At 43.1% G+C, this 16,476-nt stretch overlaps 1 protein-coding gene across 1 annotated transcript; it reads left to right on the forward strand.

Annotated features, from left to right (window-relative positions):
• The first annotated feature begins 840 nt into the window (after positions 1–840).
• On the forward strand, positions 841–2,463 carry LOC139784564 (stromelysin-1-like). Its single transcript, XM_071723754.1, has one exon. It carries the CDS (start codon positions 841–843, stop codon positions 2,461–2,463), a length of 1,623 nt encoding a protein of 540 aa, XP_071579855.1.
• The last annotated feature ends 14,013 nt before the right edge of the window (positions 2,464–16,476 follow it).

Consider the following 16,476-nt stretch of genomic DNA (forward strand, 5'->3'; position numbering starts at 1 on the left):
TATAACAATATAATTTTACATTTGCATACTCACATTCGATCGAACATCCCTGCGTCCTCGTCGACGCGGATCGTGACTTGCAGACAGGGCGGCGCTCCATCGACGATATTTCTAAGGCGATGCTGCAGCTGCAGCACCGCCTCGTGTAAGTCGTCCGTAGCCCTAGCTACGGACGTTGCCTGGATTTGCGCCAATTCGCACACTCCTTTCAGTTTGGATATTTTGTCCATTACGTGTTCTTAGGAATAATTCACGTCACTAGCTCGAAAAACTGTAAACGAACTACACCCGAGTCTAGCCTCGAGTCCTTATATATATATCGAGGATGCGCAATCGAAGAAGGATGCGGAATCAAAGAAGGGATGTGCAATCATAAAGGATATTGCGTGTGTAATTAAAACTATGTAAAAAATTGACCTTTTGCACACAGGAAGAGATGCATTTTTCTAATCAAACCGACTCATCCGCCGGATTCGTCGACGCATTTCTTCCACCCCGAGACCCCCGCCGCCACCTGTCCGCGCTATCGGTAGCGAGCATGCCCATGTAAGTCGCTCGTATCGCGACGCATCGTCATTGTCCATAAAAAAGCAGGATATTGTGCAATAAAAAAACTATTTTTAGAAACTTTGCACAGAGGAAAAAATGCAATTTTTTTTATCAAAACGGACTCATCCGCCGGAATCGACGCATTTTTTCCACCGCGAGACCCCGCCGCCACCTGTCCGCGCTATCGGCAACGAGCGTCACCGCGTGAGCCGCGCGTCGCGATCGCGCTCATATCGCGAAACGCCGTTATCGCAGTTCCGCCGTTTCTCTCGCTCTCTCTCGCCCTCGACGATGTGGCTCTCGCGCGTAATCGCGTTAACCGCGTGTTTTATCGCCGCGAGGTGCGTCAATCCCACGGATGAGAATTACGCACATACGATCGATTACCTGCGGAAATACGGATATCTGACCGAAGATGTGGACGCGTTTCCGGCTCAGAGACGAAACGACGTTCTTCGTAACGCCATCGAGGAATTTCAACGATACTACGGTCTGCCCGGCGATGGAACGCTCGACGACGAAACGCTGCAATTTATGCGTAAACCGCGATGTGGTTTCCAAGATATCCTGAAGCACGGAACGGCGGCGAGTCTATCCAAATGGCCGAGGACTCACCTGACGTGGGATTTTTACGTAGCCGCCAAAGAGGAGCTGAATACCGCGCGGGCCGCGTTCGACCTGTGGTCGCAACATTCGGCGTTGACGTTCGAACGCTCCGAAACGAATCCTGACATTATAATATCTTGGCGAACCCGACGTCACGGTAACACGAATATCAACGTAAACGGCCCAAATTGCTCGGCCAAATTCGACGGTCCCGGTAACGTGCTGGCCCACGCGTATCTCCCGACGAACGAAGCGGGATTCGTCTCCGAGGTGCACGTCGACGGGGACGAGCCGTGGCATATTCACGTCGGTAAAAATCCCCCGAGTACGTTTTCCCTGCATTTCACGCTGACGCACGAGATCGGTCACTCTCTCGGATTGGGGCACAATGAGCGCAAGACTTCGGTGATGTTCGCGTACTCGCCCGACAAGCAGTATCCGGTTAAGCTCGACAGATTCGACATTCTCGACATTCAACGTTTGTACGGTGAAAAACGGACGAACGCGCCCTCACAGACGCCGCCGCCGCCGCCGCCGCCACCGCCACCGCGGTCACGGCCGCCGCAACCATCGCCGGACCTGTGCGCCCTTGGTCGCGTAAACGCGATATTGGTTTTGGAAAATCGAATGTACATCTCGTACGGGCGTTACGTTTGGTCGATCGATCTGGACGGTAGGACGTACAATGGACCGTTAGCCCTGTCGAATCACATGAGCTTTCTTCACGACAATTACACGCGCATAGCTGCCGCCTATCAATCTCCGTCCGGTGATCTCATGGTGTTCGTAGATAATTTGGTATACATGGTTCAATATCCGGAATTTTCTCTGAGGCCAAATTGGCCGAAGACCTTGCGAGAACTCGGATTTCCCGCAGATGCGAAACTCAACGGAGCGGTAAACACCCATAGAGGCCGTTCCTTCGTGATGTACAACGGTAACTCGGTGGGCGAGATAGACGAATGTACGAAGAAAGTCGTCAGACGTACGCCTCTCGAGGCGACGTTTCCCGGAATACCGACCGGCGTGACGTCGATCTTCCGATACGTCGACGGCAATCTGTACTTCACCACTCGGACGCAGTTCTACAGATTCAACGAATTTACGAAAACCGTCACGGCCGCCGGTAAATTCGATCTACGGATGCTGAATATCGTCTGCCCTAAGACCGAACTGTTGCAGCAGTTGCGCGATCTTCTCGATCGAATCGTACGCGTCGGCGATTTAACGTCACCGGCGAGCGATTCGGACGACGACAACGGCGGCGGCGTTCAGCTTTACGATCGCCGTGTCCGCCGAAGGAAGTAGAGGACTGCGCAAATCCCCACACCACACCGCACATCGCGCGATATAAGTGAGAACTTTTCTACTTATACCGATGTGTTCCCGCCAAAGCATCAGTATCGCATCGTCAGCTGAATACGACGCGTCGAAACAGAAATCAGAAACGAACGATACTGCAACGCGCGTGCGAAATGTTCTCGACGTTGGCCGATCGACCCGCGCTGAGGGATCTTTCCCCTCGCGAGACGGATTCGGAGGTGAACGACAACGGCAAAAGACGAAGGATCGAATCGACGGACGATCATCATCAGCATCATCATCATCGGGAGTCGCGTTCCAGCTCTCACCCCTCCAACGACGTTCGCAACCCCGTCGTCGCGCCTGCGGTGCGCATCCTGGCGACCCGTTATCCGCTGACGACGACTGGCTACAAATACTTAGCCATCGGTGTCACGGTTAAGTCACCGTGGTACGGTATACCCGCACCTTCGTACGTGGATATCGCCCTGGGAGATAAGCAAGGCAAGGAGATCTCTCTGACGCTCGATATGTGGAAAGGACTACTCGAGCGCAAACACGACATATTGGCGTGTCTGCGATCCAACCTCGTCGATGGAACCCGTCCCCCCTCGCCGATATCGATCGGAGACCTGACGCTGCGATTCGGATTGATCAACAACCTGTCGATCTTGCGTATGGAACTACCCAACGCGGCTCGCCTGGCAATGTCGCTCCCCACCCTGCTCTCGCTGTACGATTTCCAATTTTGCGTCGATCGCATCGTCTCGGCGCTGAGCGCGGTCATCGAGGAAGTCGACGCGAAGTATTCGCGCTATCAGGAGATAGCCGCCAACGCGATTAAGACGGGAACTTCGGCCAAGACTGCGATACTGAAAAGCGAATTTTTCGATCCTAACAAGATCGTCGACTGTGAGATTACCGCGCTTTGTTTCAAATCCTGAACGGCACGACGCACGTTTACAAATTTATATATATATATTTATACACACAGAAACAATGTAAACGAGTATCGACGTATGTAAATACATATTTTATTTTTCAAAATAAAAAACTACCGCTCGTACGCGGATATCTCATATATGTGTTCTCTCTCTTTCTTTTCCGTATCTATCTCGATACGATCCCGCGCTCCCTAGGTCCCCCGACTCCGCTTACTCCACGATCGCCGCGATTGCGTCATCTACGATGCGTAGGGAAGGATCGAAACAACTTTCGAACCGAGACGAACAAGAACGAAGAACGGTTATCGGGACCCGCGAAAAAAGAACGGCCTTGAACACGTTCGAACGTGTTTTCGCGCGCTCACCAATCCCACCGCGCGGGGACGTCGAGAAGAGCGACCTTGAACAAGTTGCAACGAGTTTGGACGCGTTCGAACGCGCGCGATGAAAAAAAAATTATTCGCGATGACGCGCGAATCGGGGCGGATTTCCGCTCGCGGCCGATAACGCGGTCGATAACGCCGATCCGAGCGCCCTCTCGGAGCGTCCGGGAACGACGATCCCCCCCACCCCCGGTGGCAACCCTGCGGCGCGAAATTCCCCATCACCCGCCTAGGGAATTTCCGTCTTTCAGGTTACCGCAAGGTGGCAACACTGCGGTGCGAACTTCCCCATCACCCCGCCTAGGGACAGGTGTTCCCACAAAATACTCGCTTCTGATTGGACCGCCTCGAGTCTTCGTACCGCGATCTGATTGGACGGCGATACACCTTTGTCCAGTTCCAGGGGAATGTTTGTCCGGTTACAGGGGAAATTCCCCCCGCACACCTGTCCCCCTCACCCCCCCTGTTACCCCTTGCACCTGTCCACCCTTCACCCCCCCTCGCCCATCCCCACCCCATGCTCCCCCCTCGTCCCCCTCGCCCATCTCTTATGGCGTTCCCCCCGCGTGCGCGCGTCCCCCCCGCTTCCCCTCGGTTGTACCCGGCAGTGGAGGGTACTGTTATTGGTCTACTAAGCAATGCGAAAGAATTGAACCATTCAAACGTAAAAATGATTACCCAGCAAGATTTAAAGAAAGATATGACGCAAGTAAAATATTAAAAGTAACAAAACTTATTTTTATAAACTAGATTCACCTATAATTCACGATAGAATTCATAAAGTTATTTATTTCATATATTTGTAAAAGAAGAATTAAGAAACGCTAGCAAAATTTCCGAGAGAAGCAACGTATTGGAGAGAAGCAACGTGTTGGAGAGAAGCCACTTGTTGAAGAGAAGTTATGGTTCATTAAAAAGCTACAAATACTATTGGTTTTTTATATTAGAAGATAAGAAGTTATAAAGCTAAATCGTTGTATTAACGAAGATTTGTGCGTAAAAATTGAGTTTATGTAAAGAACGTAGATATCAAGGATGATACTGCGTCTTAAATTAAGAAAACAAAGGTAGGAAAAGAAGATAGAGTTTTAATTTATGCATTACAAAAGGAAATATCTAATATTAATCGGAAACAATTATCTTTCCTCGATTCGTCAAAGGACATTAATTCTGAGTTGACTAAAAAAGAATATTCCACTATTTCAATTATCTACGATATTTAAAGAATGTCATTCGTGTATCAATATAACAGGCGAATCAGCTACGACATTGGTCGAATCCTAATCACGTTTTTCCTTATCAGACTGTTAATAGAACTCAGTTTCCATCTGTGCACTTTTCATTAACGCCTATAATTCAATTACTATTTGGTTAAAATAAATATCGCAAAGCTGGAACGTCGAAACTCTATAGTTGTAAGTATACATGCAACTGAGCAATGTATATGCTAAGATTATAAATATTACATTTGTTAATGTTTGTATGTGCGAAGCTGATATTTTTTGTTATGAATAAATACTTTCCACTATTGGAAAAAAGTATATCTTATATTTTATATTCCTTATACAAAACAAATGCGATTAAAAGTACAAATTATGAAGGCCTTTGTTACAAGCAGCATATGAAATATCGGAAAAACTAAGTGGTAGTATTTTTATATACACGCAATATAGTTACGGAGTAGCGTTCACATTTATCGTACAGATAGACAATATTAACCTGGATGTATTTCAAATTGCATACTCTGCTAAACAATTCCTATATTTATCCTAACCGCTAGAAGGTTAACTAAAAATCTTAATTGTAATTTTGTACTTCTTACCGTCTCATCTTACTTTGTTTGCTCGCTAACTTACTTATTTACTTAGTACTTAAAACGTACTTAAAATTAATTTCTAGTAGGCGTAGATATATCTATGCATTAAACTCTTAAACACATGTTCGCTTTCGTACACCAATCAACGTCATCGTAGAAAAAAAGTAGTAGTATTAATAATAGTAATAGTATCAGTAATATTGTAAATTACAGACGAAAGAATCCATACTAATCGATTAAAAATTGGTCTATGGGCCTACACTCGACGAGCTATAACGCTTGTACAATATACTCGGTGAAACAGTATACTCGCACAAAGAAAAAAAACCCAAAAAAATACAATGCACATAATATATAGACGCGTGTAAACGAAAAAAAGTATCGAAAAAAAAGCAATTGACGAGTAAGTTAGAAAGGACGAGCGATCGTGGACTCGCTGCTTTTTCGGTCTACTATATATACTGACCGGCGCTATCGCTTTTACATCACGAACATTACATCTACTACGAAGGAACAAAAGGGTACTCTCTTGTGTGTGTGTGTGTGTGTGTGTGTGTGTGTGTGTGTGTGCGTGTGTGTGTGCGTGTGTGTGTGCGTGTGCGTGTGTGTGTGCGTGTGTGTGGGCGTGTGTGTGTGCGTGTGTGTGTGCGTGTGCGTGTGCGTGTGTGTGTGCGTGTGCGTGTGCGTGTGTGTGTGTGCGTGTGTGTGTGCGTGTGTGTGTGTGTGTGTGTGTGTGTGTGTGTGTGTGTGTGTGTGTGCGCGCGCGCGTATGTGTACGTGTGTGTACGTATGTGTACGTGTGTGTACGTGTGTGTGCGTGTGCGTGTGTGTGTATTGGGGAGGAATAAAGATGTATATGCAAAACTTATTGTAAATAAACGTTTTGAGTGTACATCTTCATCTCTCCACCCCTTCCTCCTCTTCCCCTTCCTCCTCTTCCTCTTGGGTTGTAACGGTTGCGTCCAGCTCTTTGCCATCTTTTTGCTGTAACAAACATACATAAATTTATTTTAGAAAAAATAGCGTTTTCGACTGGGCCGGGTTTGTTCGCTCAGAGAGCGATTATTGACGTCACATCGGCAAATCGAGCTTTGCCGAAGTGACGTCAATAATCGCTCTCGGAGTGAGCAAACCATGCTCAATTAAAAACGCTAAAAGATTGAATACTATAACTGTATTTTAATAGATTAATTGTACTTACGTTTTTGTTGAGGTGTTGATGTTGCCGGCGTTGCTGGTAGTGCCGGTGTCAATGCTGCCGGTGCCGCCGGTGGTGCCGGTGGTGCCGGTGTTGTTGATGGTACCGGCTGCGTGTTTCTCACTACCAGCTCTGATAGTGGCGATGGCGATTGAATTGCGGCGAGTTGTCGACGCAATTTTGCATTTTCTTTTTGTAGCCGCTTCATTTCTTCCTTATCCTTATCCTTATCCTCCATATCAACGTCTACGTTTATTACGTCAGACGTAGATTCTTCATCATCCTATAAAATAAATGCGTTATATGTATATGCGGTATATACAAAAATATTGAAGCTTTTCTTCCGGTCCTGCTAAAATACTCTATGCAAACATATATATATTTCTTTATATATTTCTCACGTTAACTAACAATTGGACGAAATGGAGGACCGCATGAACGGAGGGAGGAATATAGAAGAAGTAATTGAAAATTAATTACTGAGAATTTTGTAACCTTCTTGCGGGCGCGCGTGTTGGTTTCTTTATATATGCGCGGCTTGAGTCCCGGCTTCTCGAGTTATTCCTTTAGTGTCTAATACGCTTTAAAATATCGTAAACTTTTATCGCATAATATTTATTTTACGATAATATCCCTTTTTTTTAATTTCCAATCTTATTATTATACATGGCACGCCCGTTCTCGTTATGGAAAAAGGCGCGCCCGCGGGAAGGTTAAATATTACATATATTAATTAAACAAATCGAAATATTTACGAAAATCTTTAAACAAATAAAATATGCATTTTATATGTATGTATAATTTAATAAATTAATTCTATTTCTAAAATAGTAATAGAAGACGGTATGGACGAAGTATTGCTAAATGCGTTATTAGCTTACGAAAGAGAGCAAGCCGAGAATGGACCAAACAATGATCGAAAGGATATTTTTGAAAAAAGGCCAAAAAAGCGTACACGGTAAAAACTATTTTATTGTGTTAGAGAATAAAATTAGTAATTCCTTTAAAAAAGCTCTATTTATAATAAATTTACAATTACAAATATGATAATGTTACTTATTAAATTGCTGCTGGAGAGCATAGAAGTGTAACATTTTACAGTGTAAATTTTTTTAACAATTAAAAGAAATATTTATTTAAATAATTGTTTTCTGTTAAATTAACATAAAAATTAAAGTGCATAAATTGAGGCATGTGAAAATTGTTAACTTTAATAACAAATGTATTGCTGTGTAGAGAGAATGTTGAAGAAATTGAAGAAACAAAATTAGGAGAGGCGCATGTAGAAAAAGGACACAGTATTGATTTGAAAGAGGCAAGGAAGCGAAAGCGTAAGGAAAACGAAGAGAATGATAAAGAAAAAGAAGACGAAGAAGACAATTAAATAGTTGTGGCAACCTCCGTCAGCCACCAAGCCTTCAGGGTAACCTCCGTACTTCCGCTGACGACACGTGGATTTCATGACAGCAAGCAGGTTATTATTTACGATGAACGCGGGGCACATTCAAGTTGTCAAACGCGGAGAGATTCAAGTCATCGGAAAAGCAAGAATTTCAGATTGCTTCTCGGGTGACAGATTGCGAGTTTCACAGAACGCAAGTTACCTAGCAACACTCGTTGTTGATTCTCGCCGCCGATTTTCTCGGGTATAAAAGAAGAGCCCGTCGCAGGAAAGATTCGGTAGATTGTGAGCAGTCGGCCGTAGTAGCTGAGCTAGCCTCACCACGCCACGCTCCAATAACACCCAGCACCCTTCCCGGCTTGCCGAGGAAGCGGTGATTAAGCAGTCGACGGAACGACGCAGAACACAACCGCTCCCTTTGCAGCATTATTCTGTGAAGAGGAGGAAGGTTGTTTTGAGCGACTGCCCTGCAAACGTCATTCAATCGACTCCCGGTGCTAGACACTCGGCAGACCTCTTCCCGAATCCCCCGAGGAAGATTCTTCCAAACGGAAAGAAATCACCACCAGGCGCAAGACGTACGGTGAAAGATCCTCCAAGGAAGGTGATCGTGCTAGATCCGCCCTCCGGTGCTAGTCACCAGGAGACCAACGAACGAAGTTCTGAGGCGAGATCCCTTCCTTCTCTCGAGAATCCACAAACCTCCGGTGCCCAGACACCGTCTACAAGAGGTAACCTAACTCTAAGCGCTAAGTCGCTTTCAGGTTATCCTGTCAAACATTCACCGATTCTTGGTGCTAGTCGACCAATTCTTTTGGTCTCACCAAAAACTTCCTTTATTCCAGCAACCTCAACGCCTAAGCCTGATTTAGAGAATCTGATAAAGGAATTCGAGGTACCCCGACTTATTTCTCCTCTACCTTCTTCTCCTCGAAGCCACATCGCAGAATCGTCAAAAGGGTTTGCCGAGAAAGCTACGCAGACCGAGGTACAACAACTTTTCAACAAAAGTGCAGCTACACAGACAAAGACGCGAGGAAGAGAAAGAAGAAGGAATAACAGAGGAAAATTTAAATTAACAAAAAATAATAAAGAAAATATGTGTTCAAGTTGTAATAAATGTTTTAGTTGTGGAAGATGTTAAAAAATAAATAATTTAATGTAAAATGAGTCAGATTTTCTTAGCGATTCCCATAAAGAATAGGAAAGCTAGAATAACCTGCGAATAGTAAAAATAGGTTAATTTCCTAAATAGTAAAAATAATAAAAAAAATTTGAAACATTTTAGGAAAAATATTATATGTTTTTAATATTAAACAAAAAGAAAATATAAATAAAAATTATTTAAAAAAGCAAAATATTCCATAAAAAAGTCTTTAAATAATTAAATAAGTTAATTAAATTAATTTGCACTTCCATGATTTTAAAATAGACACAGAATTTTTTAAACATTTACCTTTGTAGAGCTTTTTTCCTTACGAGTTAGCACGGCGAAACACGAGATGTTAGAATATCTCATTCTCGTCGTCATTTATACGGCTCCCTCTACGTACAATCGATTTGTGAGCAAGCGAGAATAAAATATTAGTCGCGTGATAAGTCATGGGTCTTCATTTATCAAGCGAAACTGTTTTGTCGACTGGCATTAACGTTGCGATATTAATCGCGCAATAACGTAATATCAATTTTACAGTTTTAGATCATGGACAGAAATTATATTTTCTCCAATGCAGTATGCAGAATCTCGTGCTTTTTAACGACACAAATATGTAGAATAAACTCTAATAATAATGTATAATTAAGTTACATTTTATTCTGCATTTCGCAGCAATTTTACAATAATCGGTAGACGAGAAATTCAAAATATTTCCAACTTTTACACACACGACTTGTTGTAATAATGATAATTTATGAGCTATGGTTCATTTCGCATTTTCCGCTTCAATTATAACTGCGGCACGCGAGAAATTCGAAACATTTTCAATTCGAAATGAAATTTTTGTTTTGCTCTTACGTATACATGACTTTCGTTGAATGGTCCTGAAAAAACACAGATAACGCGAGATTGTGTACGTGGGAAGGCGAGTCGATCTTTGTCGATATAGATGCGAGCGAAAGAGAGGGAGATCACACCCACAGAAAAGACTTCTAGATACAATGCTATTACTCTTCAATCTATCATAAAATAGGATCAAAATAGGGCCAATCATATTTAGTATTAAAAGAAAAATTTTAATCTTAAATAGAGGAATTCTTAAATCTAGAATAAAATAATCTTGATGCTATCCTTCTAATTTTCTCAGAAAGATTTAGATAGCAATTTGTAACAATCTTATAATATTCTTGATTCAACTATAGACGGATCTGAAGGAAATCTTATTCTATACTCTTGCGGAAAAAAATTTGTACACTGAGAAAAAAATGTTCTGGATTTTAGTAAATATTAGTTTGCATACAACTGTGACTTTATTTATTAAAATGAAGAAAATTTTCCTTTTTATTAGTATATTTTTTTTTTAATAAATACACATATACTAATAAAAAAGGAAATTTTCTTCATTTTAATAAATAGAATCACAGTTGTATGCAAACTAAAATATTTACTTAAATCCAGGACATTTTTTTCTTAGTGTAAATTGTCAGGAATCTTATGTTATTCTTCCAAGATCCCTTTTGCAATAAAATAAAGTAAAGGTTTTTGAAACACAGATATTATGAGCGAAAACACAGATATTATTTGGTAAACTTTTATTCATAATAAATCAGGGCAACTAAGCAGCAAATATAACGCCATAACAATTATTAAATTAATAATAAATAATTCAGTTTATGCGACACAATAATTGTTGAAGATTTTTTGTATTAAGTAAGTAGATAAATCTACTATGCTGATGCTATTGAAACGAAGATCAATCCAAAGTAAAAAGAGGAAGTAAAAAAAAGTGGAAACGATGGAGTATCCAAGGAGGACTGTCGAGAGTCGCATGACAGTTTAAGGAGGGTGGTTGCTCAAATCAATTCGATATCTCATAATAAATCAGTATTATACGTAATACTGATTTATTATGGAACATTGTCGCGGGCCACCCCTGACGCGGCCCTGCTGAGCATACCAGCGTTGCCGGTTCAAACCGCGTCCTCTTCCTCGTCGATATCCTGTAACAAGAAAATATGAAATAGTATAAAAATACTCTAAATAATAAATACAAAATTAAAAAAAAATTTAATTTTTATTAAATACGTACTAATTGGTCCCTGCTGCTGTATTTGCGCCATCGGTTGCTCATTGGCTTCCCTCTGCTGTTGCGCAAGCGGCTGCTCGTTTGCTGCCTGCTGCTGCTGCGGTAGCGGCTGTTCCAGCAGTGGCTGCTCGACCTCCTGCTGCTGTTGCGCCTGTCGTCATCGTCGTTGTTGTTGTCACAGTCGTCATTGTTATACTCATCGTCGTCATAGTCGTCGGTAACACAGTCGTCGTCGTCGTCAATAAACGTGTGTGATATCTTGTTGCTGTAATTGAAAACTAGCCTCAAGTGGGGGGGGAGGGCTCCGCCCTCCCCCTCACCCCCTCCTGACCGGGGGCTTCGCCCCCTGGACCCCCCCACTGGGGGGCTTCGCCCCCCATACCCCCTTTACCTTCTAGGGAGTGGCTGCGTGGACAGTGAAAGGGTACTGTGGGGCTCCGCCCCCCCTACCCCCCCACGAGGCCGCGCGAACAGAGCAAATTCGGTAAATCTGAAGAATTTGGGCCTCCTCACCGATTTCGTTGAACTTAGGCTTAATCGACGCGTTTTTTCTCAAAACGACCGAATCTGGCAGAAAAAAGCGTCGCTCTGCCCCGCGACGCGAGATATTAAACGTTAAAGTTGACAGGAATTAGGTTATGATTCCTGTCATACCGACAACAAGTAGCAACACTGAACATGCCCCGCGGCCACATGCGCTTGCTCCGTGGCCGCACGCGCATGCTCCGTAGCGACATAGTGTACTTCGACGCGTCTTACTTAAATAAATATCTTGTCATTTATGTACAACCTGCACATCTCTTACAATAGCATACTCAGTCCAGCAATTAAACAATAATCCGTGGCTTGCAATTTAGGACATCATTGGCGAAATTTATACGGCAAATGTTCTGGGATAAAAATTTTACGGATTATAATCGACTGATTATTATCAATTTTGCATTTATGAATGGGGTATCGGAAGAATTTTTGCATAATGTATTAGCTTTCACGCTAAAAAATGCATGCACAGCTGAGAGGAAGCGCAATATTGAGTATAGATATCGATATTTAAATCATGAGGTAATTCTTTCAATATTAATTGATAACTATAGCAAACAAGTATATTGTTTTTAATTCTTTGTAGCAATTGGGACAAATGCGACGCAGCCGTGTGTACAGTTACAGCCTTTTCGATAGAGAAATGTTAGATCTTAATATGAATCCAATAAATAAATAAAATTGAATGTATTATTTTGAAGTTGTGATTTTCATTAAAGCAGATATTTTGTATTTAACTATTTAAAGCGCGTCACTAACCTACATAAATTAGTTGACGCGCTTTAAACACTTAAATACTTTTAAAGCGCGTCACTAACCTACATAGGTTAGTGACGCGATTTAAACAGTTAAATACTTTTAAAGCGCGTCACTAATCTATACGCCGAAAGAATATCATTTCGAATTATGTTACACTTCTGACTTACCAACCAAACAGTTGTCACGTGATCTGCTGCATGCGCGTGCGGCCACTGAGCATGCGCATATGGCTGCAGGGCATGTTCGTAGTCACTACAGCTCGTCGGTATGACAGGAATCATAACCTGATTCCTGTCAACTTTTACGTTTAATATCTCGCTTCGCGGGGCAGAGCGACACTTTTTTCTGCCAGATTCTTTCGTTTCACGCAAAAACGCGTCGATTAAGTCTAAGTTCAACGAAATCGGTGAGGAGGCCCAAATTCTTCAGATTTAACGCAAATTCTATAAGCTATGCTAATTTATCTTCTTTACGTAATTCTTACAGATGGGGCGCAGCCACCGGAAAACAGCGGCAGGAGCAGTCGCAGCAGCGACGGCCGTAGTACGTGCACAACTACAGTCGTGATGAGCGGCAGCAGCCGCTTCAGCAACGGCAGCGGCAGCAGCGGCCGCGGCGGCGGCGGCGGCGGCTACGGCGGCAGGGACATCAGATGCGGCATGTGCGGCAGGAAGAACTGCAGCGGCAGCAGCAGCGACAGCGACACCGTTCGAAACAGGTGTTTCTGCTGCGACCGCAGCTGTGGCAGCAACAGCAGCATCGGCAGCGTCGTCTGCCCGTTGAATCCTCCAGGTATGTATATACGCAAGGATATTACTACATTTATCATCGATGTGTACCGCGCGATTGTTAATTACTTTTTCAATTTTTTTCACACAAGCGATCAAGATAGACTTATCGCCCAGGCGAGAAATAGAGGTCCTCTCGCGTACGCGAAAGACGAAGGGCGCTCGGTAAGTAGACTCAACGACGCGCGCGCGCGCGTGCGTGTGTGTGTGTGTGTGCGTGCGTGCATGCGTATATGTGTGTGTGTGTGTGTGTGTGTGTGTGTGTGTGTGTGTGTGTGTGTGTGTGTGTGTGTGTGTGTGTGTGCGTGTGCATGTGTGTGTATGTGTGCGTGCGTGTGTGCGTATGCGTGTGCGTGTGCGTGTGCGTGTGTGTGTGTGTGTGTGTGTGTGCGCGCGCGCGCGCGCGCGTGTTTGCGTGCGCATGTGTGTGTGTGCGTACGCGTGTGTGCGTGCGTGTGTAGCGTGTTAATAATTTTTTCTTTCACAGCACCACACGTAGACTCATGATACACTCCAGGCCCGCCCCTACCGACGACGGGGAGCGAGAGAAAACGACGTTACCTTCTCTATTTTGTTTCGTTTGTTTCATTCAGCGCGCGCAAGCGCGTACTTAATCATCTCCTATTTTATTTCAGACTGCGGTAAACCACCACGCGTATCGTACATACCACTGTATAAAACTCCGTTTATTTGTAAAATAAAAGGGCTTTCGCATAAATGTCGTAAATCTCATTGGCCCCCTTCCTCTTTTTTTTTCACACCTATTCCATATTCCCTTTCTTTCCCATTCCCCTTTCCTCCCCGTCGATGTGGCCGCCACCTTGTCGCGGTGACGGGGCTTGAGCGTGCGTTCCTTCCTTGGAGACACACCGACCAAGAGCGGCCACCAAGAGTCTCGAAATAATTTAACATACTTACCTTCTACTTACCTCGTCCATCCGCGATGATCCATCGTTGTCCAGCGTTGATCCGGTATGCGGTAAGGCGATGATCCGGGAAAGCTGATCCAGCAGCGGCGATGATCCATCCGAGGCAGGAACCTGAAACAGAAAAGAAGAATTAAGGTGGAAGCACATAAAATTGCAGGAGCCATGAGCAGAATGCAGAAGCCATATGCGCATGCGCTATGGTATCTGCATTCTGCCCATGGCTTCTGAATTTTCAATCTACATAAAAATACATAAGCATAGTTTATGCATAAGGCCGGTTTCCCATTACGCGTTATTGTCTCGACGTTGGGCAGCCCTCTTTATGACGTAGCCAGCCTCCTCCAAAATACTTTGCATTCCTCTATCCCAAAACCTAAGTCACATATCAAGGATAGCTGGGCCTTTGCTGAGTTGATTAATAATAGGGAAATTAACGACGATGAGATACTCATCTCTTTAGATGTCACAGCTTTATTTACTAACATACCGAAGGACTTGGTTTTGAGGGGTATCGAAAAGAGATGGTTCCACATTTCCAAAAAAACTGATCTCACGTTACCACAATTTTTACACGCAATCGATCTAGTTTTGTCGTCCACGAGTTTTGTATTCAATGGGGTAATATATGAACAAATTTTCGGTAGCCCAATGGGATCTCCGTTATCTCCAGATACTGCAGATATCGTGATGGACGACCTAGAGACACATTGCTTGAATCTTTTAAATCTCAACATCTCAGTATTTTTCAGATATGTGGACGATATTTTCGCGGTTGTCCCGAGGAAACATGTGGACTTAATACTTAAAGTTTTCAATGACTATCATCCTAGACTTAAATTCACATATGAAATTGAAAATAACGGGTCTCTCAATTTTCTCGACACAACTGCCATAAGAAATGGCAATACTTTGCTAACGAATTGGTATCGAAAACAAACGTTTTCAGGGAGGTACACTAATTTTTATTCGAACCACCCCTTAAAATACAAGTTGAATACCATTACAAGTCTTGTTGATCGTGCGATACTGCTTTCTGATAAAAGATTCCATAGCAACAATATTAAAACAGTCAAAGACATCTTAAATAACAATAACTTTCCAAAACAAATTATTAAGAAACACATTTTAAAAAGGTTACATCTCTTAAAAACACGCGATACCCCACACAACATCTCCACGGACGGCAAAACAGATTTTGATTTAAGGAAGTGCATGCCGTTGCCTTACATAAAGGGTTTAAGCGAAAATATTAATTATACGCTAAGTAAGTGCCACATTACGCCTCTGTTCACAATTCCCAAAAAATTGGATTGCCTAATTAAACGTGGTAAAGATAAAATCGATGATCTGAAACAAACCGAAATCGTATATAAGATCACTTGTAAGGATTGTAATGCTATATATATAGGGCAAACAAAAAGGCATCTTTGCACGCGTCTGAAAGAACACCAGAAGGATATCAAAAAACCAGCCGGCAAACACTCTGTAGTTAGTGAACATCGAATATCCCGTGGACATGACTTTGATTGGGGGAATCCAGAGATAATGCATAGGGAGAGGCTGATGAGAAAGAGGGAATTAGCGGAGATGTTCTTCATCAAAAAATCGGATAATACCATTAATATGCAAAAGGACACAGAGAGTCTTAATGCTCTCTACGAACATATCATAAAGGAAACGTAATATCCCCTTCTCATCTGCTTCCCTCTCTTTACTTCAGCCACATTTCGAAGTCATTGTTTATTGTTTCGTCCTTTCTTGTTAGTCGCAATTTCACCATCGCACGACAGGGACTCGTCCCTCTGATATAATTACGGACAACGGAAATGTAGTGAAACCGTTTTCTATTTCTTGAAATAACACTCTAATATGTAAGTTTTTGATTTATATAATGCTCCTAGACTTATTCTATCTGCTACGTTCTACAAAATCTGATGTTTAGTTTTTAGATTCGGCGTATTTTTTGGAAACTATGTCCAACTAATTAATATTTGCGAGTCATACACGCTTGAAAAGGA

The sequence above is a fragment of the Temnothorax nylanderi genome, unplaced genomic scaffold (genome assembly GCF_030848795.1).
Source record: "Temnothorax nylanderi isolate EJ_2023f unplaced genomic scaffold, tnyl_v1.0 TNYL_tig0643_pilon, whole genome shotgun sequence".
NCBI lineage: Eukaryota > Metazoa > Arthropoda > Insecta > Hymenoptera > Formicidae > Temnothorax > Temnothorax nylanderi.